The sequence below is a fragment of the Agelaius tricolor genome, unplaced genomic scaffold (genome assembly GCF_023055355.1).
Source record: "Agelaius tricolor isolate 1412-34295 unplaced genomic scaffold, bAgeTri1.0.p SCAF_50, whole genome shotgun sequence".
NCBI classification, from domain to species: Eukaryota; Metazoa; Chordata; class Aves; order Passeriformes; family Icteridae; genus Agelaius; species Agelaius tricolor.
This window is the reverse complement of record NW_027269310.1, coordinates 1,647,334-1,671,813: the sequence shown is the minus strand read 5'-3', so window position 1 is coordinate 1,671,813 and position 24,480 is coordinate 1,647,334. Positions and strand designations below refer to the sequence as shown.

Below are 24,480 nucleotides of genomic sequence, written 5' to 3'. Positions count from 1 at the left end.
GTACCCAGCCCAGCCCATGCCCCAGCCCTGCCAAAAACAGCTGGGCAGCGACTGAAGAATGAGTTGCACCTGCCCCAGCAGAGGGGGGACCTTTGCTTCCCAGCCAGGCTGGGCCATGCCCAAATCTGGCAGCATTTCCCCAGGTGGGGACTCACCTGCAAATTCCCTGTGGAGTTTGGCTTTGAAGAAGGTGCCAGAATCAAAGTCCATCACCTTCAGCCTCCAGTGGCCAGGCTGAGGAAGAGCTTCTCATCCTTGATGTCATCCTGGCTGTCTCCAGCAGCAGCAGCAGCAGCAGCAGCAGCAGCAGCAGCATTCCCACCCGGTACAGCTTCTCCAGGGGCTCCTGCTCCTTCCCTGGGGGGAGACCAGGCTCTCAGGGCTCTGCCCAGGGCCCCAGCTGTCAGGGAACCAGCACAAGCAAAACCAGCTTGGATGGCAGCCACCAGTGCTGGGCAGAGCAGCTCAGCTGCAGCACAAGGGCTGCGTGTGCCCATCCCATGACCCTGTGCAGTGACACAGGCAGCACAAAAAGGTCTGGGTTCCTTTGCTTCTGATTGCCAAGGCATGTCTGGAGCTGCAACTTACCAGGGCCCTGGATCAAAGTGTGCCTGTGGCTCTCTCCCTTCTTCTACGGCCGAGGAATATCCTGCACCCAAGGATCAGAGAACAGGTCTTCTAATGTGGGTCTTTCCAAGGAGTTCACGGATAAACACCACCTGATCAGATCTTTGCACTCTGGGCAGAGAAAGCAGAAAGTGCCGGTCAGCCAGAGAAGGCTCCTGTCTGCTTTGCCCCACTATTGCCATGCCCAGGCCATTCTGGATGTGCTCAGGGCTGGGCCTAAACTTTCCCATCCATTCCCTGTTTTGGAGGAGAGCAGGACATGTGCCACCTCCTCAGCAGCTGCCAGAGCGGGATGCTCACGAGCCCGTTGCTGGCTCCCAGCACTGGGATTCCCCCCGTGCCCAGAGAAGAGGATCCACCTTGAGAGAGCCCTTGTGGCAGCGGGAGCTGGCCCCAGCTGAGGTTCCGGCCCCTCCTGAAAGGGTGCTCCCCGCAGACCATCTGGTGCAGCAGGATGCCCAGGGACCAGATCGTTGCTGCCTCGCCATGGTACCAGCCAAAGTCGTTCCATTCCGGGGGGCTGTAGGACGGTGTTCCTATGGAATACAGATGGAGTTCAGCAGGGGGATGCTGCTGCTCCCAGAGCCTGGCCCCAGCATCCCTGGGCCTGCGGGGGCTGCATCAGTGGCACACAGGGTGACCACTGCCCTCTCGCCAGCACCTGGGACTTGTGCACAAACTTAGGCTTGGAAAAGAAGCCACTGGTGTCAGAAGAGGGCAGAGGAAGCCCCAGCTAAGCCTGACCATGACAAGCAAAGGAAAAACCCTCTGTGCTGGGGAAAACATGCCCTTATCCTCCCTGCCTGCATTGCCCCAAAAATATTAGGAAGCCAAGGCAAACAGGGCGAGTGGAGCAGTGCAAGCCCTTCCTCTCGCCTGCACACCAAACTGGCTGGGGCACAGGTTCCTCCCCGCTCTCTGCTACCCCCACCCACGGGGGTTTTGGTCGGGCTGGCTGCCCCAGCCCAGCCCCAGTCCTGGGCAGAGTGGCTGGCAAAGGCTGCCAGCAGGGCTGGAAGATGGCTCCCCACCCAGCCCCGCTCTAAAGCAACTCAGCTGAAGACTCAGTCCCCTGACTGGCAGCAAAAGGGAGAATCCCCGCTGCCACAGCCAGCTTGGGCTGGGAGATGTTGGGCCATGAGATCCCGGGACCAGGAGTACACCCTTACGTGGGCTCACCTGCAAAGTGGGTGTAGGCTGTCTCTTGCAGGTAGGTGCCACAGCCAAAGTCAATCAGTTTGGCCTGCTGGGTGGCCAGGTCAAGCACGATGTTCTGAGGTTTGATGTCGCGGTGCAGGACCCCGCAGCTGGTGCAGTGCCACACGGCCTCCAGCACCTGGCGGAACAGCTCCCGCGCCACCTCCTCGGGCACGAACCGCCGTGCCTCAATGAAACGCTGCAGGTCCAGACACCGCTCTGGCCGCTCCATCACCATCACGATGTGGTTGGGCAGCTCGAGCCACTCCAGCAGCTGCACCACACCGGGGAAGCCAGTGGACACCTTGGCTAGCAGCACGATCTCCAGCGGGGCCCTGCTGCCGTCGGGCTGCGGGAGGAGCACGATGCCCTCAGTGGGGCCGATGCCGTGCCAGGCCTGGGGAAGCCCTGAGCCAGCCCGGGATGCTCTGCGCCCTGCGCTGCGCCCACGCCCGCTCCCCCTCGAGGCGTCCTGGCGGCTTCCACCGTGCCGGGCCTCGGCTCATCCCCGCCCGGCAGCCCCGGCTGCTGCCGCTGGCCCCGCTCACTCACCAGCTCGCCCCAGTGCCGGACGCGGTTCCGTGGCACCCTCTTGATGGCCACCTGCAAGCCAAGGACAGCAGCGGGCTCAGCTCGCCGCCCGCCCTGCCCAGCCCCATCCTCCTCCTCCTCCTCGTCCTCCTCCGCCCCCTCGTCCTGCGCCCTCCGCCGGCCCCGCCGCTCACCGGGGCGCCGTCCGAGAGCCGCGTGGCCGCGAAGACGCTGCCGAATCCTCCGCGCCCCAGCAGCGAACCCAGGCGGTAGCGCTCCTGCAGGGCCTCGCGCGCCGTCCCTGCGGGCGGGACGCGGCTGTCAGCGCTCGGCCCGGGGCCAGCAACGGCCCCCGAGCGCCCCTCAGCCGCCCCGGGCCGGCCATGCCCAGGCCTTCGCTCCTCGCAACGCGGCACGGGAGGCTCGGGGCCGGCGGCCGCGCTGCCGAGCGGCGGAGCTCGGGCCGGGGAAGCCGCAGCGGAGGCGGCGGCAGCGGCCGCGCCGCCTGTGTCCTCCGCGGGCCCCGGCAGGAGCCGGGGCCGGGGCCGGGCTCGGGGCTGGAGCCTGCCTCGGGGCCGGGGCCGGGCTCGGGCCAGGCGGAGGCAAAGGGCGGCGATGCCGCCCCCGCACACGGCACTGATGCCCGCCCAGCAGCGCCACCGCCAGTAGGGCCAGAGCCGGGCGGAGGCGAGACCGCGGCGGGACGGGCGGGGCCGGGCACGGGGCAGCCCCGCCCGGGGCCGGGGGCGGGCCGGGGGCATGGCCCGGCCCGGCAGGGGGAGAGGGAGGCGGGGACACGAGAGGGAGGCGGGGAGAGGAGAGGGACGCCGGGCAAGGGACCCCGGGAGAAGGGTGCCCGACGGCGGGAAAGGGAGACACAGAGACACAAAGAGAGAAAGACCAAGAAAGAGAGACAGAGAAAGAAAGAGAGAAAGAGAAAGAGTTATAGAGTTATCGGCTTTTGCTGCTTCTGCCGCTGCTGCCGCCGCTGCTGCTGCCGCCGCTGCCGCCGCTGCAACTGAAGCACCGGGGCCGTTCGTCCCCGTGTCCGTTCCCCGCTCGCCCCACGAGCCCCACGTTCGAGCCCCGCGCGCCCCGGGCACAGCCCCTGAGTCTGTCCAAACACGGGAACTTTGCAGCCTTGAGCCCAGGTGCAGAGCCCTGACTCCTGCACACTGGCACAGCAATGCCCTCGCTTGCTGCTCTGCATTGGCCTGGCTGAGGGGCAAACACTGGCGGGACACCTTCCCTTGGGCTAGGATTCCTACCTGAGCCCAGCACTGCACTTACATCTCCAGTGTTGCCTTCCTGTAAAAACAGGGGAAGCAAAACTCTGTGTGGCTCATGGTATTTTAGAGTGTCTAAAAATCACTAAGCCACCGATCTTAAAGGTGCAGTGCATCTGGAATTACTGGGATGGAGAAGTAGTGCAACATGGAAAAGGGGAGCATAGAAAGAAATAGAGGAAAACATCTTGGATTGTTTCTTTCATTTTCATTTCACTTCTGGAAAGCTGTTCCAGTTTTCCAGGAATCTTTTCCTGTTTGCTCTTGCCAAGAATCTCTCCTGGAGAACAAGGTCAAGCTTCTGTCCCAAGATTTGCCACCAGCTGCAGCTTCTCTTGGCTTTCCACACTGCACAGTGTCTGCAGCAGGACTTTTGCAGCAAAGCAGGACAACTGTTTGGAGAACTTTACATGTCCTTTCTTTTCCTGGTGGGCTGGGGTGTTGTGCCACTGGTGAAGTTTCCATTGTGACTGTTTGTGCTGCTTTAGGGCAAATTTTGGGAGGAAACCTCCAAAAGGGGTCCGTCTAGAAAGCAACTTCAAGCGGCTCCTCCCCCTACTAGTTCCGGAAAAAACTTCCCTGGAGAAAAGTGGAGAAACCAGGTTATTTAACAAGTAAAGTATTCGCAAGCATGAAAAATTAATAATATTAAATGAAACCTCTGACAGTGCTGAAGAGTTGGCAAATTCAGAGACTCCTTTTTGTGGGTTGTAGTTGGCTCACTCGGTCTCTTCTAAGTCCCTCTGGTGCTGGAATGCAGTGTCCCAGACCTCAGTGGGCCACAGGTGTGAGCTGCAGGTGTTTTTCTGGGTTTTCAGTCCAGAGCAGGTTTAAACAGTTCCAAGAAAAAGGAAAGTCCCAGTCCCAGGAACTTCTCTGCCTAAGCTAGCTAAAACCAAATTGCTGGACCTGGGCTGTGAAGGCACCGGGAAATTTCCAAATCTGGGCACTGGCACTGCCAGCAAACACCAGATCTGGATGGTGCTGGAGCCAGAACCTGGAAATTTCCAACTTTTGGCTTTCTGTGCCAGCAAATCACTGGACTTGGGCTGTGCTGGCACCAGGAAGTTTTCAGATCTGGGTGCTGGCGCTGCCAGCAAACACCAGATCTGGGTGGTGTCGTTGGCAGCGACAGAAATCTGCCGGATTTGGGCTCTGCTGGCACCGGGAAATTTCCAAATCTGGGTACTGGCACAGCAAACACAAGATGTGGGCAGTGCCAGAGCCAGTAGCAGAAAGTTGCCGGGTTTTGGATTTCTGTGCCAGCAAATTGCTGCACTTGGGCTGTGTCAGAATAGGGAAATTTCCAGCTCTGGGCACTGGCGGTGCCAGCAAACACCAGTGAAACCTTCTGGTCCTCGTCCGGACCATTGGCCAGTGGTTTCCCTGAGAACCAGCTCTGGCCACTTTACAGACAGAGACTGCTTTCATCTGCTTGTCTGGAAACAGAACTTTAATGCAGGCAAACACAACAAACAGGACGGCGTGCACAGTACGCAGAGCAAAGCAGAAAAAAGCCAGGGTCCAGGGTCCTGCAGGGATATTTATACATTTATATATGGGGAGGGGTTAAGGTGGGATCTGAGGGAAGGATCCAAGAGGAAGGAAGGATTATGAATATTACAATTTTTGCAGTAAAATGTAACCAATGGTAGCAAAGACAACTCAGAACTTTCTAGTAACAATCTGCATAATTGAACAAGAGGATTATGGGCGGGAGCTCCTGCTGACCCCAACTAAAGAGGGTTTTCCCACGGCCTTAAGCCAAGGTCTCCTTCTTCTTTTAAACCAACCCCAACACACCAGATCTGGGTGGAGCCTGGTTTTGGCTTTCTTTGCCAGACAATTGCTGCATTTGGGCTGTGCTGGCACAGGGAAATTGCCAGATGTGGGCACTGGCGGTGCCAGCTCACCGCAGATCTGGGTGGTGTCGGTGCTGTCACCCGAAAATTGCCAGGTTTTGTCTTTCTGTGCCAGCAAACTGCTGGACTTGGGCTGTGCTGCCCCTGGGAAACTGCTGGATCTGAGCACTGGCAGTGCCAGCAAACACCAGATCTGGGTGGGGCCTGCACCAGGTGTTTGCAAGGTTTTTGCTTTCTTTACCAGAAAATTACTCGACTCGGGCTGTGCCAGCACCGGGAAATTCCCGCATCTGGGCACTGGTGGTGCCAGCAAACACCGGATCTTGGCATTGCCAATGACGGTAGCAGGGAATTCCCAGATTTTGGCTTTCTTTGCCAGAAAACTGCTGGACTTGGCTCTGCCAGAACGGGGAAATATCCAGATGTGAGCACTGGCAGTGGCAGCAAACACCAGGTCTGGGCACCTGTATTGGCATCAGGAAATTGCCGGATTTTGGTTTTCTGTGCCAGCAAATTGCTGGACTTGGGCTGTGCCAGCACTGGGAAATTTCCGGATCTGGGCACTTGCGCAGCAGGCACCAGATCTGGGTGGTGTGTTGTAGTGTGTTTTCATACATTGTAATACTTTGTGATTGTTTAGGTTTTGAATCCCCGTATTTTTCCCAAATGGTTCATCCCAGATGGTACCCCCCTCCCTTTCCCTGTGTAATCCTTTGCCCTTGCTGAGATCATCCCCAAATCCCCACCCTGGCTCTCTGTCAATCACTCAGCATCCCATCCCCTCCCTCTAGAAGCTTTGGTCCAGGATGTCGAGTGATCAGCCAGAGGCCAGGGGTCAGCCCCCCAAGCCTTGCCCCATACGCTGTCCTAAATGTCCATCCCCCAGGACCCATCCCTTAGGGTCACTTCTTGGTTAGTCAAATGTTCTCTACTTTGGGTTTCCACCTCCCTTTAAATGTAACCTTGGCACATCTCCCGGGCTCTGGGCAGGAGGCCCCTGAGGTGTAGGGGTTCCTTTGGGACACCTGGAATAAAACCTTGGATTAACCCCTGCTAAGAGTGGGCCCTTTCTCTTCTACCGCTGTCTCTGGTGTCTCTTGTGCTGCAAAGGCGGCCAGCCCAGGTGCCCTCAGTACCCTCGGGGCACAGAGAGTGTCTCCCCACTGTCGGCCGTGTCGGGGCTGCCCCCGGTGTCTGCCGACTCGGGACTGGCCCAGGGTTCCTGAGAGGCTCCCAGAGAGACAGAGACAGTGGTGCTGGTGGCAGCACCAGGAAGCTACCGGGTTTGCCTTTCTTTGCCAGAAAATTGCTGCATTTGGGTTGTGACAGCACTGGGAAATTGCCAGATGAGGGCACTGGCAGTGCCAGTGCACACCAGATCTTGGCGGGGAATGTGCTGGCACTGGAAAATTGCCAAATGTGACCTTTCTGTGCCAGCAAACTGCTGGAATTGTGCTGTGCAGGCATCTGAAAAATTCCGGATCTGGGCACTGGTGGTGTCAGCACACACGAGATCAGAGTAGTGTAGGCACCAGGTATTTGCCTGGTTTTGGCTTTCTGTGCCAGCAAATTGCTGGACTTGGGCTGTGGTGGCACAGGGAAATGTTCAGATCTGGGCATGGGTGGTGCCATCAAACACCAGGTCTGGGTGGTGGCAGTCTTGGCACCAGGAAATTGCTGCGTTTTGTCTTCTTTTTCCAAAAAACTGCTGCACTTGGGCTGTGTTGGAACCGAGTATGTCCAGATTGGGGTACAGGCGGTGGCAGCAAACACCAGATCTTGGCATTGCCAGTGTCAGCAGTGGGAAATTGCCAGATTTTGGCTTTCTTTACCAGAAAATCGCTGGACTTGGCTCTGCCGGAACAAGGGAATTTCCAGATCTGGGCACTGGAGGTGGCAGCGAACACCAGATCTGGGCGGTGCCAGACCCAGTAATGTTGAAAATGAATTTGTAGAGAATTTTTAAGGTTTGATAGAAGGTTTCTATAGTATGTATGCAAGTGTCATGATCCATCCTTACGAACGGGTTTCGTGATGGTTCGTGGGTTGATCTCAGAGTGCAAAAAACACCGACACGGTACAGGGGGCTGCAGTGATAATCAAAACATTGTACCTTTATTGAATAACCACAAGAAAATGCATTGGGGAGGAATTGGGGAAAAGGGAAAAAGGGGAGGAAGAGAAAGGAAGGTATAAAGCTACCAAACATAGAACAGCGAAGTCCTTTGATGTCCAGCCAATGGCGTTCACCAGGTCACGTCTGGGGAGATCTCAGGGTTGCAGTTCATCCGAACTCTTATTATACTCTTTTTGTTGATGGGGGAAGGGGTACAACTTGAAACCGTATCAAAGGTAGTCTATTGTATTTTTTGGGGAAAAAATGGTATTTAGAGAAGGGTACACACAGTCCATGTTCTCTGCAGTGGGTGAGAGCCATCGTCTTCTTGGCCCACTGCTCGCACCTGCAACATCCATCTTGCTTTGGTTAGCTTGCCTCCCCCACACACCTCCCCCAGGTTAGGGGTCTCAGTGCCAGTCCTTGGAAAGAGTGTGGGGGGGCCTTTTCACATAGGGATTTCATGTGTTGGTCATGGATGGAGAGGCCTTGTACATCTCAGTCTGTCTGTCACGGCGGTTGTAAGACAAGTGAGGGGTCTTCTGTGGGGGACCACCCAAAACTCAGGAGAAGTCCAGCCAGGCCGAGAGGTGGGACAACTTCCAAGGCTATTGTTGCAAAAAGGCAAGGGGCCCCCTTCTTCCTTTCATTGGGTTCAGTGTCGCATACAGACAAACACACCTGTGAACAATAGCTTAGCAATGCCTGCAGCTGTGCTCAGGTCTCGGGGCCCTTGGCATGTAACTTTCTCCAACAGGGCCAGACGCTTCAGACAAGGGGCTTTTCTTCAGTGGTCCCCAATGACGATCGTGAGGCAGATGAGGGAAACTTTGGACAGAGTCTCACACCTACATTACATGGACGATGTACTAATCTGTGCTTCCACCAAGTCTTACTCAGACGCAGCACTTTCCAAGACTGTCGCAGCTGTCGAAAGCGCGGGGTTTCAGATAGCTCAGGAAAAAATCCAGCTATGGAGCCCATGGAAGTACCTCAGGTTTTTAATCACAGGAAGGACCGTCGTGCCTCAACCTCTGTCCATCAACGAGCACCCCCAGACATTAAGAGACACGCAACAGCTGTGCGGCGTCATCACGTGCATCCGACCTCTCCTGGGCCCCACCACAGAAGAACTGGCACCGCTCTTCGACCTTCTACGAGGAGACGGCGACCTGGCTTCCCCACGCTCGCTAACGCCAGAAGCCTGGGAGGCTTTGGAGAGAGTCGCCAGCGCCATCAAACACCGCCAGGCACATCGGACAGACCGGTCCCTTCCCCTCAGCCTCGGTATTTTTGGTAAGTGCCCAAACTTCCATGTGCTGCCCTTTCAGTGGGATGATACTTCAAAAACCCCACTCATCATCATCGAGTGGCTTTTCCTGCCACACCAACCACATCAAACAGTTACCACCCCACCAGAACTTGTAGCCAAACTTATTATTAAAGGCCGACATCGCCTCTGGACCCTCGCAGCTTGCGATCCGGCGTGCATTTACCTCCCTTATACTTTGGAACAATTGGATTCTCTATTACAAACAGATGAACATCTGCAAATTCCATTAGACAGCTATCCTGGAAAAACTTCAATTCATTATCCTCAACACAGGCTTTTTAAAGATTCACTGCATTTGGCCCCAAAATCAGATAAAAGAAAAACTCCACTCAAAAATGCTATCACGGAGTTCATTGACGGTTCAGGCAAATCTCACCAGTCAGTGTTCACCAGGAGGGACCCGGACACTCAGAAGTGGGAGTCTGATATCCAGGTTGTTGAAGGTTCCCCCCAGACTGCAGAACTTGCTGCAGCTGTGAGGGCATTTTGAACATTCCAACCACCCTTCAATTCAGTCACAGATTCTGCATATGTCACTGGGATAGCAGAGCAGGCAGAGCGTGCCCTGCTCAAGGAAGTCCAAAATAAAAAATTCTACAGCTTGCTCTCTGAATTAATTTGGTTCATCTCCCACGGAGAGCAACCTTATCACATCCTGCACGTCCCGTCGCACACAGACCTGCCAAGATGCATCACTGAGGGCAACCGGAGAGCAGACTTGTTAGCAATGGCAGCAAGTGCCACCCACATTTCCCCCGCTGCACCACATGTCTTTCAACAGGCTCGTCTAAGCCATGCATTCTTCCCTCAGAATGCTCCAGCTTTAGTAGGTCAATTTAAGATTTCCAGACACCAAGCCAAGGCAATTGTCTCCACCTGCCCCAATTGCCAATTCCTCGCCCTCCCTACCATGGGGACAAAACGAAGAAAATTACAGTGACAACTAACTTGACCATTCATGTTTCCATCAGTGCTCAAACAGTCGATACCTGACTCACTGGAGGACCAGATGGCCACTCCCAGGACACCCCGAAATACCTTAACAGCTGCTGCCACCGTCACTGTGCTCCTGTGCATCCAAACAGCGGTTGGATGGGTTGTGCCACAACCAACAGAAAACCTATGGGTCACACTGGGGAAATCTCTCAAGCAGGATAACTTTTGCATGGCCATGGGAGGTGCAAAAGACCCGCTGTCTACATGTCTGGTGGGAATCCCCCTGTCACCAAATGAATATGCCTGTGCAGGTAAGAAGCCCACCCTGGTAGACACCTGGGACGAGTGGATGAAGATCTTACCCCATGCACCACAGGACCTCCAAGAACGAGACCTACCGGGCTCCTCAAAGCGACTTCTTGTGTCAACTTTTTCTAGGAGCCACCCCAACAAAATTGGCATGAGAAATCTGAACCACAGATGATAGTGAGAAAAGATAGATCACCAAATGATAAGAGATACAATGATGTTGACTGGTGCAATTATACTGCCAAAACATTATCTAAGTCCTCTCCGTTTCCCAGAGTGCTTCCCAAGGGAGTGTTTCTCATCTGTGGTGACAGGGTGTGGGCAGGGATCCCCTTGAAGATCAAAGGGGGCCCCTGCAGTCTTGGCCAGCTTACTACCCTCACCCCAAACACTACCCAAATTAAAAATTGGAAACAAGAAACTCAATTGGCGCCCCAGAAAAGATCGTACTCCCAATTCTATCAAAATTGTGATGGCCAAATTTTTAATTGGGGAAGACGAAGAGGGTCGCTGTTTCCATCTTTCTACCATGGGTTGCAGCTGTGAAGGCCCTCGGTGAGCTTTCTCACCTGGAGTGCTGGCTTAGTAAGCAGACCAAGGCTACATCCGCTGCCTTATCAGACCTTCTAGCGGACGAGGAAACCACCAGACATGCCACCCTTCAGAACAGAGCGGCCATTGACTTCCTGCTGCTCTCCTATGGCCATGGTTGTGAAGATTTCAAAGGACTTTGTTGTTTTAACCTGTTATGGAAAAGCACATCGATCCAGGCCACCATCAAACAAATGTCAGAGCAAATGAAGACTCTTCTTACTGAAAATAAAGTTGTGGACATGATGGACAAAACTCTCATGCAGTGGGGCCTTCCTGTGTGGGTGGCCCCCATTCTTACAAGTTTATTGGGGGTCCTTCTCATAGTTGTTATCATTTCAGCAGCACTGATGTGTTTTAAGAAAAGAATTGACAAAACACTGAGAAATGTTTATTTAATAAATAAAAAAGGGGGAGATGCAGGACACAGCCATGGAGAGGACAAACCTGGAATGCCATTGGAGGACACCACTGTTTAAGTTAAGGTGAGAGACTGGTGCAATTCCCCATGGTTCTTTGCTTGTCAATGTGAATGTGCTGTTGTCAATCGACTGCTGCTCATCCCCCAGTTCCAGAAAGTTCTGTACTCCCCGTTCCTCCATTGGCTTTCTCTGAGAGACCCCTCCCACTCTGCTCCCCCATTGGTGCGTCCCGTGTCACCCCACCTTAACTCCAGCCCTGACTCCCTTCCCCATTGGATAATTTGTACCCCGAGCCCTCCTGCCTTCCTCCAGTTATATACCCTGGCCCCAGCCCTGCTCCTGGCTCTTTGCCTCTGGTTCCCTTCAGCAGAGGTTGTGTTCCTGCTTGCTCCTGTTTCCCTCTTCCCCCTCACTGCAGCTGGGCCCTTGGATTTTCCCTTACTAAACCCGGCTGGATCTGCTCTGCGAGGAGTCCTCTCGTCCCTCTGGTGAGGCTTTGATTGCACCATCCGGGCTCAGGCGTCTGCTGGGCTGGGGCAGTTGTCAAGGCAGCCCCAAGTGGAGACGCTTTCGGTGCTGCAGGCGCCTGACAGCGCCTGCCTGGGGAAGCTGCTCTGGCCACCCGCAGCAACCAATTCCTTTTCCCAGGCAGCAGCTCCCAGCGTCCTCCTGCGAAGCCCAGAGAGAGAGGGAGCAGCTGCCCTCAGCCCTGTCCTTTACCGCATCCCAATTCTCATGTAATGTCCCCCCTGGGAGAGAAACTGCCAGAGAAGAGAAGTGCGACCAGATCCCCTCCTCCCCTGAGCTTGAACACTTCTTTTGTTTCTTAAGGACCCAGTCTTATCAGAGCAGTGGTTTTGCACTGACAGCTGGGACACCAGCAGGGGATCACCCCACAGTGCCCAGTGTGCACCAGGCTCAGCAAGGTCTCCCTCCCCCCCTGATTCCAGCAGGCCTCTTCCCTTGGCTGTGGTTTTGCTGGATAGTGGGTCAGGACAGTGAGAATCTCCTTCATCCATTCATTCACTGTTTAGGGTCCTGCAGGCACTTCCTCAATTTCTCTCCAAGGTGACCTCAGAAAACCAATGACATCACAGCTCTTGTCCATCTGGTCAAGAATCCCCCACGAGGACACTCTGGTCTCTCGTCCAAGGGCACAAAGCAGCAAAACCCCTGAGGAAAATCTTCCCCCTTGGGCCCTGTGCCTCCTTGGGTGAGTTCCAGAGCAAACAATCAAGGCAGTGGCCTGAAATGTTTTCCCAGCTGGGCCATAACACTTCTCTGATGGATGCACATTGTCCCTGGGGAAAAAGATGTGCAGAACCCTTCACTAATGCCCTGGAATGTCCAACAGGAATCCCAGCCTTGGACAGCTCTCAGGAACCACTTCACTGTGGATTTTCCTTCCTGGAAGCCCAAGATGTCTGAATGTGCTCCTGGTGCCTCAGGGCCTGGGTAAACAGGGCTTGTCAGAGAGGCTGGCAGGGCACCAACACCCCTCCTCCTCCTCTCAGGGCACCTCTGTTACCCCAATTAGCTCCGAGTGGCTGCCTGGGGACAGGTGCCCACTTCCCCATGTGCCTGGGATGGGCACATCCTGCTCAGGGCCAGTGCTGGCCTGGGCCCAGAGCCAGGGCCATGACCCAGGTGCTCTGGGAGGGCTCCGTGGCTGCAGGTGTGACAGGATGAGGGGCAGGGCAGGGCATATTCCCCTCGGGACAGTGCTGTGGGCATGGAGCTTGGTGGGGTTTGGCATCTGCAGGGAAAGGGCTATCGGGTTGTGTGGATGTGGGAATTGTCACTCGTGAGGCATTCCCCAGGCCTCAGCCTTGTCTGCAGGTGCTCAGCATTGCCCAGTGCTCCCCAGTGTCTGCAGTGGCTGAGATGCCAATCAGCCACCTGATCCCATGTCCCTTGTTCCCCTTGTTCTCCCACATGTTGGGTTTGGGGCCGGGCTCAGCTCTGGGGTGTCCCCCAGGGAAAGCTCTGGGAGGGGAGGGGCAGCAGGAGATGGGGGATCTGGCACTGGGGGCTGTTGGAGGATGGATTGTGTTGGACTGGGGGCTGTCCCCACAGGGTCCCCAGGTGCCTTTGGCTCCCTGCCTGCCCCCCTTGGCCCCCCAGGTGCCTGGGCCCTTCCAGGGGCAGCTGCCCCGTGCAGGAAGCTGGAGGGATGCCGGGCAAGGGGGCTGGATCCGTGCCACAGGTGGGGTGGGGTGGACTCTGTGCCAGGGCTGGGCTTGTGGCCAGGGCTGGGGGCTGTGCCAAGCCGGGCTTTGGCCTGGGGGCTGGCAGGGAGGGTGCAGGGAGGAGTCCCGGCAGGGATAAAGGTGCTCCTCACCTGCTGCAGCCTCAGGCAGCGCTGCCCAGAGCCAGAGGAAGATGAAGGTGGCTGTGCTCAGCGTGGCCCTGCTCTTCTCCATCCTGCTGTGCCCCCCGGCACAGGCCAAGGTGAGGCACCAGCCAAACGCTGTCCCCACATCCTGCCCTTTCTGGCCTCCCTTCCCACTCTTTTGGTCTCTCCTCTGTGTCCCATTCAGGGTCCCCAAACGCCCTCCCACTGACCAGTCCTGAGGCCTTTCCTTCCATGTCCCCCCTCAATCCTTTGCCTTTCTTCCTGGCCACTGCAGCAGGGTCCTCCTATAGAATTCCCTGACTCACTCCCCATACTCCAATGATCTCCCAGTCCCGTTGGTTTTGTCCCCACCTGTCCTCGTTCTTCTGTCCCTGCCAAGTCCCTCCCTTGCCCTCCCATGTCCCTACACCTCAATTCCTTTTTCCTCCCCTGTACCTCACACCCTGCTCCTTCCACACCCCCAGCCCTGTCCCCTGGGCCCTCAAGTGACCCCAGATCAGTGTCTTTGGGTCTCCCCCCACCTCAAACAGATCTCCTTGGAGGCCCTGAATTCCCATCCCTCTGCCTGCGCCCTGCTCCCTGCACCCATGTCCCCCCCAGCCCCACAAGGTCCAGTCCAGACCCAGCCTTTGTTCTCCTTTCCAGGCACTCCTGGAAGGAACCCAAGATGATCTGCGGGAGGTGAGTGGGCTGCTGGCATGGGAGGGCATCCCCTCAGGGAACTGGGGGGCAGTGGTGTCCCCCCATCCCTTGCTGGCACCGGGGACATCCCAGTGACCAGCGAGGTCTCCTGGTCTCTCTGCAGTTGGATTTAGACAATGTTGCGGTCCTGGAGACGCCTCTGGTGGGTACCACGAGTTCTGCCGCTGTCAGAGCCTCCCCTTGCCTGGCCAGCACAGCCCAGGCCATCCCAGTCTGTCCCAGCAGAGCCCAGTGCACCCCTCCTGACAGCCCAGACAATGCCCTGGCCCAGGGCTGCTCCCCAGGGAAGCCTTTGCCCAGGGCCCTGCTGCATTCCCATCCCTGTCAGCCCAGGAGCCCCTGGATGAGCCAGGACGCAGCCCCTGCCCCAGCTGTGCCTCTTGGCCAGGAGCCCAGTGCTTCTGGGCAGCAGCACAGCAGCTCCTGCACCCCATTGCTCCCACAGCCCCTTCCCCAAGGCCCCCCTGCTCTCCCCTGCCTCCCAGTGCAGCCCAGTGCCCCCAGTGTGTCTCTAACGCTGCCTTTGTCCCCAGCCCCCTGTGGCTGAAAAGCTGGTGGCTGTTCTGCGGCAGAAGCGCCTGGCTGCCGCTCTCCATGGATAGGTGAGCAGCACTTGGTGCTCCCCTGACCCCCACGTGATGCTGGGAGGTTCATGGGGGAGCCTGGGGTGTTCTGGGTGGGCAGAGTTTGGGGCCAGCAGAGGGACAGAAAGGAGCTTTCACTGATCTGTTTCCCAAGGTGGCTGCATAGAACAGCCCCAAGTCTTTCCTTGCACTTGGGGAGCTCTGGGAACCCCACAGTCCCCCTGGGGGCAGGGAGGTTCTCAGGCCAGTTTTGGAGCATCCCAGGGCTTAGGGGGTTTGGGGACGCTGTGGATCTGAGGGGCCAAATCCTGTCCTGGGTTTATCCAGAACCTCAATTCTTTTCACCCTCTAGAAAGAGAGGTGGGCACGAGGCCCCTCTCCTGTCCAGGGGACACAGGGGATCACATTTTGGGCTCTGTCTTTTAGCACTGGAACGCTTGGTGAAAATCATGTCCTGTCCCCCTCCAGTGGCATGAGGAGATGATCACCTCTGGAGAAATCACCTGATCCCCTGTGAGCCCTGGGCCTTTTTCCTCAAATGAGAAATAAACCCTTTCAGCAAAGCTACACTCTGTGTCTGTGTGTCTGTGTCCGTGTGTGTGTTCCAAAGGAAATGTCTCTGAATCTCAAAGAGGTTTCCCCCAGAGGTGTTGTCTTGTCCCTGTGTCCATCTGCACATCCTGTCGCTCTGTCACTGTCACCTCCACACATCTCTGCCCCACTGGCACCTCCCAGGTTGGCGCTGAACTCCTCCCTCCTGCTCCCCACCGCCAGCAATGACCACGGCAGGGAGCTCAGAGCAGGAGCACCCAGGCCAGGGATGGAGAAGGAGCATCTGGCAGAGGCGGGAAGAATCCCCCATTCCAGGGGCTGTGGGGTGCACAGGGGGCAGCTGTGTCCCCTGCCAGCCCCAGGGCTGCAAACCAGGGAGGAGATGTCTCAGCTGCCTCAGCTGAATCGCTTCCCTCAGCCCTTGGCCCACCAAGTCTCCTGCTGCAGCACAACCTCTGCAGGAGATTTTCCACCAGGAAGACAAAAGAAAGGAATTGTTTCTGCCCTCTCCCTCATGCCTCCCCTTGCGCTGATTTTCTTGTCATCTGTTAGCAAAACCAACCAAAAAGCATCTGCACTGAGGTGTTTCTGAGGGTCAGTTCCTAAATGGGGCCAAAGGAAGGTTTTCTGCCAGGGCAAAAGTGAGAAATGTGGGATTTGGGCAGATAGTTGAAAACATGACAATTTCTAAACACTGGAAATCCAGAGGCTACAAAAACAGAGTTTGTAGTTTGAACAGTCCATTTTCCTCCCTCTTCCCACTGCTCATTTGTCCAATCCCAACTCCAGAGGAGCAGATTCTGGAAAGCAGACCTGCAGGGAGTCCTGGAGGCTTCATCCCAGAGAGAGGAATAAAGAGTGAAATCGGGAAAAGAATTCCAGTGGTTTTCTTGATCATAACGACCACAAATAGCTCTGTACTCCAAGTGCAATATCCAGGTGATGAGGCACGTTGCTCGTTTGTAACTCCAAACCGCAGCACTTTGGAAATTTCTTCTTGGACTAGAACAAAGCACAGGCCAGTAACTGACCCAGTTTGGTTCCTAAATCAGAAATCATGAAACTTCTCCCAAGCTGTGTTTCCCTGCAGTAAAGAAGGCAATTTGATTGCTGTTGCCCTCAGTATCTCCTGAGTTCATGACTTCAGATGGACTGGAACTGTCCCGGCACGCCAGAAGCGACCACAATGAGCAGGATCAAACCCCCAGGCCACCATTAAATGTTCTCCATCCGCGCCTTCCCGAGCCCAGCAGCAATTCCTGCTGCTGCCCCTGCTCTGGGTCAGCCTGACGGGATCGCTCTGGTGTGCGGGGCCGGCTCCTGCAGGACACAGCGCTCGGAGCCGCTCTGTGTCCCGCAGCTTCGGCATCTCCGGCGCTGCTCCACAGCTGTGGAGCCTGAGCCACCAACGTGCCACCAACGTGCCTCTAATGTGCCTCCAATGTGCCACCAACGTGCCAGCAATGTGCCACCAACATGCCACCAATATGCCACCTATGTGCTACCACTGTGCCACCAACGTGCCTCCAATGTGCCACCAATGTGCCAGCAACGTGCTACCAAAGTGCCTCCAATGTGCCACCAATGTGCCACTAACGTTCCACCAACGTGCCACCAACATGCCACCAACGTGCCACCAATGTGCCACCTATGTGCTACCACGGTCCCACCAACGTGCCTCCAATGTGCCACCAACATGCCACCAACGTGCCACCAATATGCCACCAATGTGCCACCAACGTGCCACCAACATGCCACCAAAATGCCTCCAATGTGCCACCAATGTGCCACCACTGTTCATGGCTGTGGTTCCTGTGCCACCACTGTTCCACCTTTTCCATGGTTACTCCACTGCTGCTCAAAAGCTGCTCCACTGCTGCTCTGGGGATGCTCCCGCACAGTTCCTCTGCTTGTCCAACATCGCTCCAACACTGCTCCAGCACTGCTCATCTCCTGCTCTTCCAGAGTTCCGTCTCTGCTCCTCCCCTGCTCCCCTGTTGTTCCACAGCTGCTGCTTCTGTTCAAGTGCTGCTGCCAGGGCTGTGCTGTCACAGAGAGGGGAACGTTCGGGCAGCAACCACTGTGGTGTCACAGAGACCAGGACAACGGGACTGCCACAGCTGTGCTGTCACAGAGAGATGAACACTGGGACTGCCACAGCTGTGCTGTCACAGAGAGATGAACACTGGGGCTGCCACAGCTGTGCTGTCACAGAGAGGGGAACGCTGGGGATGCCAGGACGGTGGTGTCACAGAGAGGGGAACACAGCGGCTGCCACAGCTGTGCCGTCACAGAGACCAGGACAATGGGACTGCCACAGCTGTGCTGTCACAGAGAGATGAACACTGGGGCTGCCACAGCTGTGCTGTCACAGAGAGGGGAACGCTGGGGATGCCAGGACGGTGGTGTCACAGAGAGGGGAACACAGCGGCTGCCACAGCTGTGCCGTCACAGAGACCAGGACAATGGGACTGCCACAGCTGTGCTGTCACAGCGGCTGCCAGGGCTGAGGGGTCACAGAGAGGGGAATGTTGGGGCTGGCCCTGCAATGCTGTCATAGACAGGAGAACACTGGGGGTGCCACCTCTGTGGTGTCACAGACAGGGGAACACAGGGCTTGCAATCGCTTTGGTGTCATAGACAAGGGAACATTGGTTTTGCCACCGCTGTCATGTCACAGAGAGGGGAACACTGCGGTTGCAACCACTGTGGTGTCACTGACAGGGGAACACTGGGGCTGCAAATGTTGAGGTGTCACAGAGAGGGGAATGTTGCAACTGCCACTGTGCTGCTGTCATAGAGAGTAGAACTTTAGACAGCCACCCCTGGAGTGACAGAGAGAGGGGAACTTTGGGGCTTCCACTGCTGCGGTGCCACAGAGGGGGGGACACTGGGGCTGCCATAGCAATGGTGTCACTGAGAGAACTTCTGGGCTGCCACAGCTGCAGTGTCACAAGGAGGGAAAGTTGAGGTTGTGACGCTGTGGTGTCACAGACAGTGGGACACTGGGGCTGCCATTGCTGTGGTGTCACAGAGAGGGGAACGTTGGGGCTGCACTGCTGCAGTGTCACAGAGATTGGAACGCTGGGGCTGCCACCACTGTTTCCTCATAGAGAGGGGAATCTTTGGTTTGCCACTGTGTTGGTGTCAGACAGAGGGGAACGCTGGGGCTGCCACCTCTGGTGTCACAGAGAGGGAGATTAGGGTGTCACAGCTGTGGTGTCACAGAGAGGGCAACGTTGGGGCTGTCACTGCTGTGGTGTCACAGAAAAGGGACTTAGGGCTGCCATAGCTGCAGTGACACACAGAGGGGAAGGTCAGGATTGCCACCACTGTGGTGTCACACAGAGGGGAAGATCAGGATTGCCACCACTGTGGTATCACACAGAGGGAAATGTTGGTGCTGCTATTGCTCTGGTTTGACAGAGAAGGGAACGTTGGAGCAGCCATTGCTGTGGGGTCATAAAGAGTGGAATTTTGGGGCTGCCACCCTTGTGGTGTCACAGAGAAGGGGACATGGTACTGCCACACCTGTAGTGTCACAGAGTGGGGAACATTGTAGCTGCCACTGCTGTGGTGTCACAGAGAGGGGAACGCTGCCAAACCTCCCCTGGTGCTGTGCCCACTCCAGTGCTGCTCCTCTGTGACACTGCAAGGGCCTCCTGGGGACATGGTGACACTGCAGGGACTCATGGGGACATGGTGACACTGCAGGGACTCATGGGATCACAGGGGCTCTGTGACACTCTGGGTTCTTGTAGAATGGAACCAAGAGGAGACTGCCAACCTGTGGGGCTTCATGGAACCATCCACTGTGATCCCTCAGGGCCTCATGGATCCCAGGAACTATTGTGACACTGCAGGACTAAATGGAGCCAAGGGGACATTGTGACACTGTGGAGTTCATGGAACTGAGGGGATGCTGTGACACTCTGGTGCCTAAAGATGCTCAGGGACCATTGTGACCCTGTGGCTTGTGGAAACAAGGGGACACTGTGACACTGGGGGGTCTCAGGGAATCCAGAGGCCCTTGTGACACAGCGCGGCCGGTTGGAACCAAGGATCCATTGGGATACCTCAGGGCCTTGTGGTGTCCAGGGGTCCTTGTGACATTGTGGGGCCTCTTGGAGCCAAAGGGGCCCTGGGATTCTGTGGGGCCTCATGGAGCCAAAGGGGCCCTGGGATTCTCTGGGGCCTCATGGAGCCAAAGGGGCCCTGGGATTCTCTGGGGCCTCTTGGAGCCAAAGGGGCCCTGGGATTCTGTGGGGCCTCTTGGAGCCAAAGGGGCCCTGGGATTCTCTGGGGCCTCATGGAGCCAAAGGGGCCCTGGGATTCTCTGGGGCCTCTTGGAGCCAAAGGGGCCCTGGTGACACGGTGGCCACTCGCAGATGTCTGCAGCCAGCCCTGTCTCCTGGCCCGTGCCAGGAGTGGCCACTCCCTGCCCACCCTTGGAGCCGGTTTGGCTGGTGGTACAAGCAGGGCTGCTTGTCTCCCAGAAGCAGCAAGCTGCTCTGTGCAGCTACTGATGTTGTCCCAAACTGAGGAATCCAGAGCCAAGCAAAGAGAGGGATCACTTCTGCATGCTCCCAACAGGTTTTACTCTCCAAGAGGGTGCAGGGACAAGTGACAGCAAATGCAGGGTTACAACAGCTTCAGTACGGGGTGGGAACATGGGGAGGATGCAAACCAGGACCAATGGCAGAAACCTGGGGAGGAGCACAGGGCAGGGCACACATTATGGCAACCAGTGGGCAACAACAGGGGAGGAGAGTGGACTGAGCACACCAATGGGTATTCGAGGGATACAAGATGGACCCAGAAGTTTCTAGAGAGAAAGGTGGGGTTTCTGTAATGGACAAGGGAGGCGGGCAGGGTTTCCCTGAGTGGCAGGGAAGGATCTGGAATAAGCAGGAGGTCTTGAGGTAGATGGACAGGGGGATGGGAAGGTACATCCCCAGGGCAAACCAACATGCATGGGAGACAACTGGAACAAACTACTTTTGCTTATAACACCACAGTTTCAGAACAAAGGAACTTACTGCCACACCCTGGGATTCTGTGGGGCCTCCTGGAACCAAGGGCACTCAGAGACACTGGGGGGGGCTCCTGGTTCTCAGTCTCTTCTGACACTGGTGTCCATCTCCAAAGACACAAAACTGGGCAGCCTGAGCCTGTTGATCCAGAATATTCCCATCTCCACGGGAGGACGTTCCTGCCATCTGTGCTGCTGTGTGTTTCCTCCGCTCTCTGGGGGAATTGAATCCTGCAAGAGACACTGACCCCTCTGGTAGCTGACACCACAGGGCCTCCTGTGGGGTGGGAGCAGAGACATCTTTTCCTCCATCCTGCTGCTCAGAGCCCATCCAACCAGGAATATTTCCAAAGATGGAGCATCCACCAGGTGTCCAGGAAACCTATGCCAGGGTTTCACCGCCACAGCATCAAATATTTCCTCCTTATCTCCAGTCTGAACTTATTCTCTTCTGCTTTAAAACCATTTCCCCTTCTCCAATTGAGACAGGCCTACTAAAACATTTCTCCCCACATTTCCTGTGAGGTTCCTTGAAGTGCTGCAAGGTCACAATGGGGTCTCCCCACAGCCTTTTCTGCTTTAGGCTGAACCACCCCAGTGCCCCCAGCCTGTCTCTGTCACAGAGGTGCTCCAACACTTTGGAGCATCTCAGCCTCCTCTGGAGCTGCTCCATGAAGTCTGAGCCTTTCCTGTGCCGAGGACCCTGATGTAAATTGTTTGTGCAAAAGCACCGGTCAGTCAAAGAGGGGAAATAGCTCATTGCTGAAATGCTGCTGAGAGCTGGAGGGAGAGATTCTGCACAGCTCATGCACAGCCCCGAGGGCGGCAGGGACATTCCCATGGGGTCCCTGAGGCTGCAGGGCCAATCTGCCCACACTGGGAGCCTCTGGGCACGTCCAGCTCCTTCTGCCCGGGCTGTTGGCACGTGGTAGGTGGCTGTCCAGCACCACCCCCCTGACTGGCACTGATCTCCAAGGAGGTCTGGATCTCTCCTTGGCCATTATTCTGCAATTAGAACCCTGCGGACACATCCTCAATTCCATTCCAAGGTGTCCTTAGCAACCCAATGACATCGCAGCTCTTGTCCATCTGGTCAAGGATCCCCCACAGGGACCCTCTGGTCTCTCAGCCCTGGGGCACTCCACAGAAAAATCTTCCGGGGCCCTGCACCTCCTTGGGTGAGTTCCAGAGCAAACAATCAAGGCAGTGGCCTGAAATGTTTTCCCAGCTGGGCCATAACACTTCACTGATGGATGCACATTGTCCCTGGGGAAAAAGATGTGCAGAACCCTTCACTAATGCCCCGGAATGTCCAACAGGAATCACAGCCATGGACAGCTCTCAGGAACCACTTCAGTGTGGATTTTCCTTCCTGGAAGCCCAAGGTGTCTGAATGTGCTCCTGGTGCCTCAGGGCCTGGGTAAACAGGGCTTGTCAGAGAGGCTGGCAGGGCACCAACACCCCTCCTCCTCTCAGGGCACCTCTGTTACCCCAATTAGCTCTGAGTGGCTGCCTGGGAACAGGTGCCCACTTCCCCATGTCCCATGCAGCCCCTGCCCCAGCTGTGCCTCTTGGCCAGGAGCCCAGTGCTTCTGGGCAGCAGCACAGCAGCTCCTGCACCCCATTGCTCCCACAGCCCCTTCCCCAAGGCGCCCCTGCTCTCCCCTGCCTCCCAGTGCAGCCCAGTGCCCCCAGTGTGTCTCTAACGCTGCCTTTGTCCCCAGCCCCCTGTGGCTGAAGAGCTGCGGGCTCTCCTGCGGCAGAAGCGCCTGGCTGCCTCTCTGGATGCCTAGGTGAGCCGTGCCTGCAGGGACAGGGCTGGGGACAAAGCCCAGCCATGGCCCAGTGGGCTCCAGGGGTCACCTTCTGGGCTTTGTCTTTTAGGCTGGCAAGGACCAGTGTCCTTTTTCCTCTCCAGTGGCATGAGGAGATGATCATCCCTGCAGGAACCCCCTGACCCCTTTGAGCCCTGGGCCATTTCCCCTGAAGAATAATCAATCAATAGTCAATAAACCCTTTGAGCAAAGCTTTGCTCTGTGTCCGTGTGTGTGTCCGTGGGTCTGGATTTCCTCCTTTCCAGTGGTCTGGGGAAGTCAGGCCAGGTCTGGGCTCTGCTGCCTTGACACAGTCAGTGCTTTCCCCCAGACAAATGGTGTGTTGGGAGTTGTGCAGAGTCCAGGGGGAGTGGGTTGAGTGGAGGGGGGGCTGTGCAGGTGGAGAAAGGCTGTGGTTCACTGTGAGAGAAGTCGGCATGGCCTGGGTTTAAAAGAAAATGATATATTAAAAAAAAAGCTTTCTTTTAAAACTTTTTCTCCCTGTGAGAAATGACTGTTCATGTCTCAAAATTTTGAAAGGTCTATTAAAAGCTTAACCAAACTTCCAACAAAAGGACTAAATAAGGAAAAAGTGACAGTGCTGGGAGCCTCCCCCTCTTTGTGGCTGGTAACCACGTGGCTGGCTCATCCACACAAGGCCTGCTCTCCCTTTTATATCCTTGCTGTTGCAACAGGCAGCCCTAGCTCCTCCCAAAGGCTGTCTCTTGACTCTTGGTCGCTGTCCATTGCTGCAGACTGCTTTCTTGGAACTGGATTGGAGCTCAGCTGTTGCTAAGCCGTGCCTCTTAGGAACAATCTGCCCCTCCCCAAATGCCCGCACTACCAAGATCATCCTGGGATAACAATGCTGGGCGGGGGGGACACATTGCAGTAACAGAACTCTACATCTGTACAACTTCTCTTAACATACTGATCATGTTCACCCTTTAACTGGGAGAGCCAACCATCTCATTACTCATCTCTAACACTGGGGCATTCACATTCTCTGAAAAAATCCCTCCGCCCAGGATTTTTCTCCTGGGAAGCTAAGAAGCCTCAGAGGAAAAGGAAAACAATGCTTATCTTATTGCTTCTCCTGTGTTGGGCTCATGTGCAGAATGTGTTTGGAGATGGTTTACTCACAGGTGATTGATTGGTCACTCAAACCCCTGGTGTGTAAGTGCAGGAAAAGTTGTTTGTGAGAGATAGTTTTCATTTTTCTATCTAACAGTGAAAAAACAGTTTATGTGGGTGGCTAGTGTTTATCACAGTCCTAGAGCTCTTTTTCAGGGAAAGTCGGTTGTTTTGCACAGTCTTAGAGCTCTATCTCAGGAAAAACAGGTTGTTTTTCACTGCTGCACAGCTCTGTTCTCACAAAGAGTTGTCAGCTTTCTCATGGCTTCTGTCGGCTCAGGACAGGATTCAGTTTGTCGGCCTTTGGCTGCTGTTTCACCACCACAGAAAACATCATTCCTGTCCCAAAAAATAAAAGCAGCTGAGACGCAGATCATTGCATTCTAGAAGGTGAAAAGGGATGCAGGTGCCCGGAGGCCCAGGAGAGAAATAGCAGTATTGAAAATGTGAGAAGCAAAGTTTTATCCATAGAGGCAGTGCCTGACCTCAAGGAAGACCTTTCCTACCAATCAAGACTTCCTTAGGGAACACCCTTCTTCAATATCAATTAGAAAATAATGTTATATTGCTTCTTATGAAAAGAAAACTAATGAGAGAAAATCCTGAAATTGGAGGAAAAAAAATTTAATGTAATTTCTCATTGAAATCTTTTTCATTAATTCCACTCCTGACAAAATTAATTCTTGAAGCTAATTCTGGTCGAGGTGCAGCTCCTTTGGGCTTTGTGCACTCTGAGGAGCCCCATGGGAGATTTGGTGCCAACTCCATGAGCCTCAGTTCCTCAAAGTGGATGTCACAAATGTCCAAGGAAAGGAAGTGCAAAGCAAAGGCAGAACACACCTTCCAGGGCCCAAGATAATGTTCTCCTCCCCACTGGATTTTTGCCCTGGTCAGATGGGGCTGTCCGAGGGTGAGGGAGACTTCCTGAGCATTCCTTTGCTCTCCGGGCACTGATCAGCTTGATGCCTGGAGAGGCTCCCTGGAACAGAGGCTGGGCAGAGTTAAAGGAATAAAGTAGGGATTTATTAAAAGGCGTTCAAAGGATTCCTCTTGAGCAGGACAAGAGCCCAGCCCAGGCTACACTCAAAATGGATGA

At 55.6% G+C, this 24,480-nt stretch overlaps 2 protein-coding genes across 2 annotated transcripts in view; one reads left to right on the top strand and one right to left on the bottom strand.

Annotated features, from left to right (window-relative positions):
* Positions 1-24,480, top strand: part of LOC139604387 (zinc finger protein ZFP2-like) — a 521,402-nt gene that overhangs the window by 135,308 nt on the left and 361,614 nt on the right. The gene's annotated exons all lie outside the window — the stretch shown is intronic.
* Positions 632-6,362, bottom strand: LOC139604369 (serine/threonine-protein kinase pim-2-like). Its single transcript, XM_071455542.1, has 8 exons — positions 6,358-6,362; positions 5,745-5,901; positions 3,624-3,663; positions 2,550-3,367; positions 2,377-2,427; positions 1,807-2,173; positions 987-1,163; positions 632-738 (listed from the first exon to the last, which is right to left on the bottom strand). Exons 1-8 carry the CDS (start codon positions 6,360-6,362, stop codon positions 632-634), a joined length of 1,722 nt encoding a protein of 573 aa, XP_071311643.1.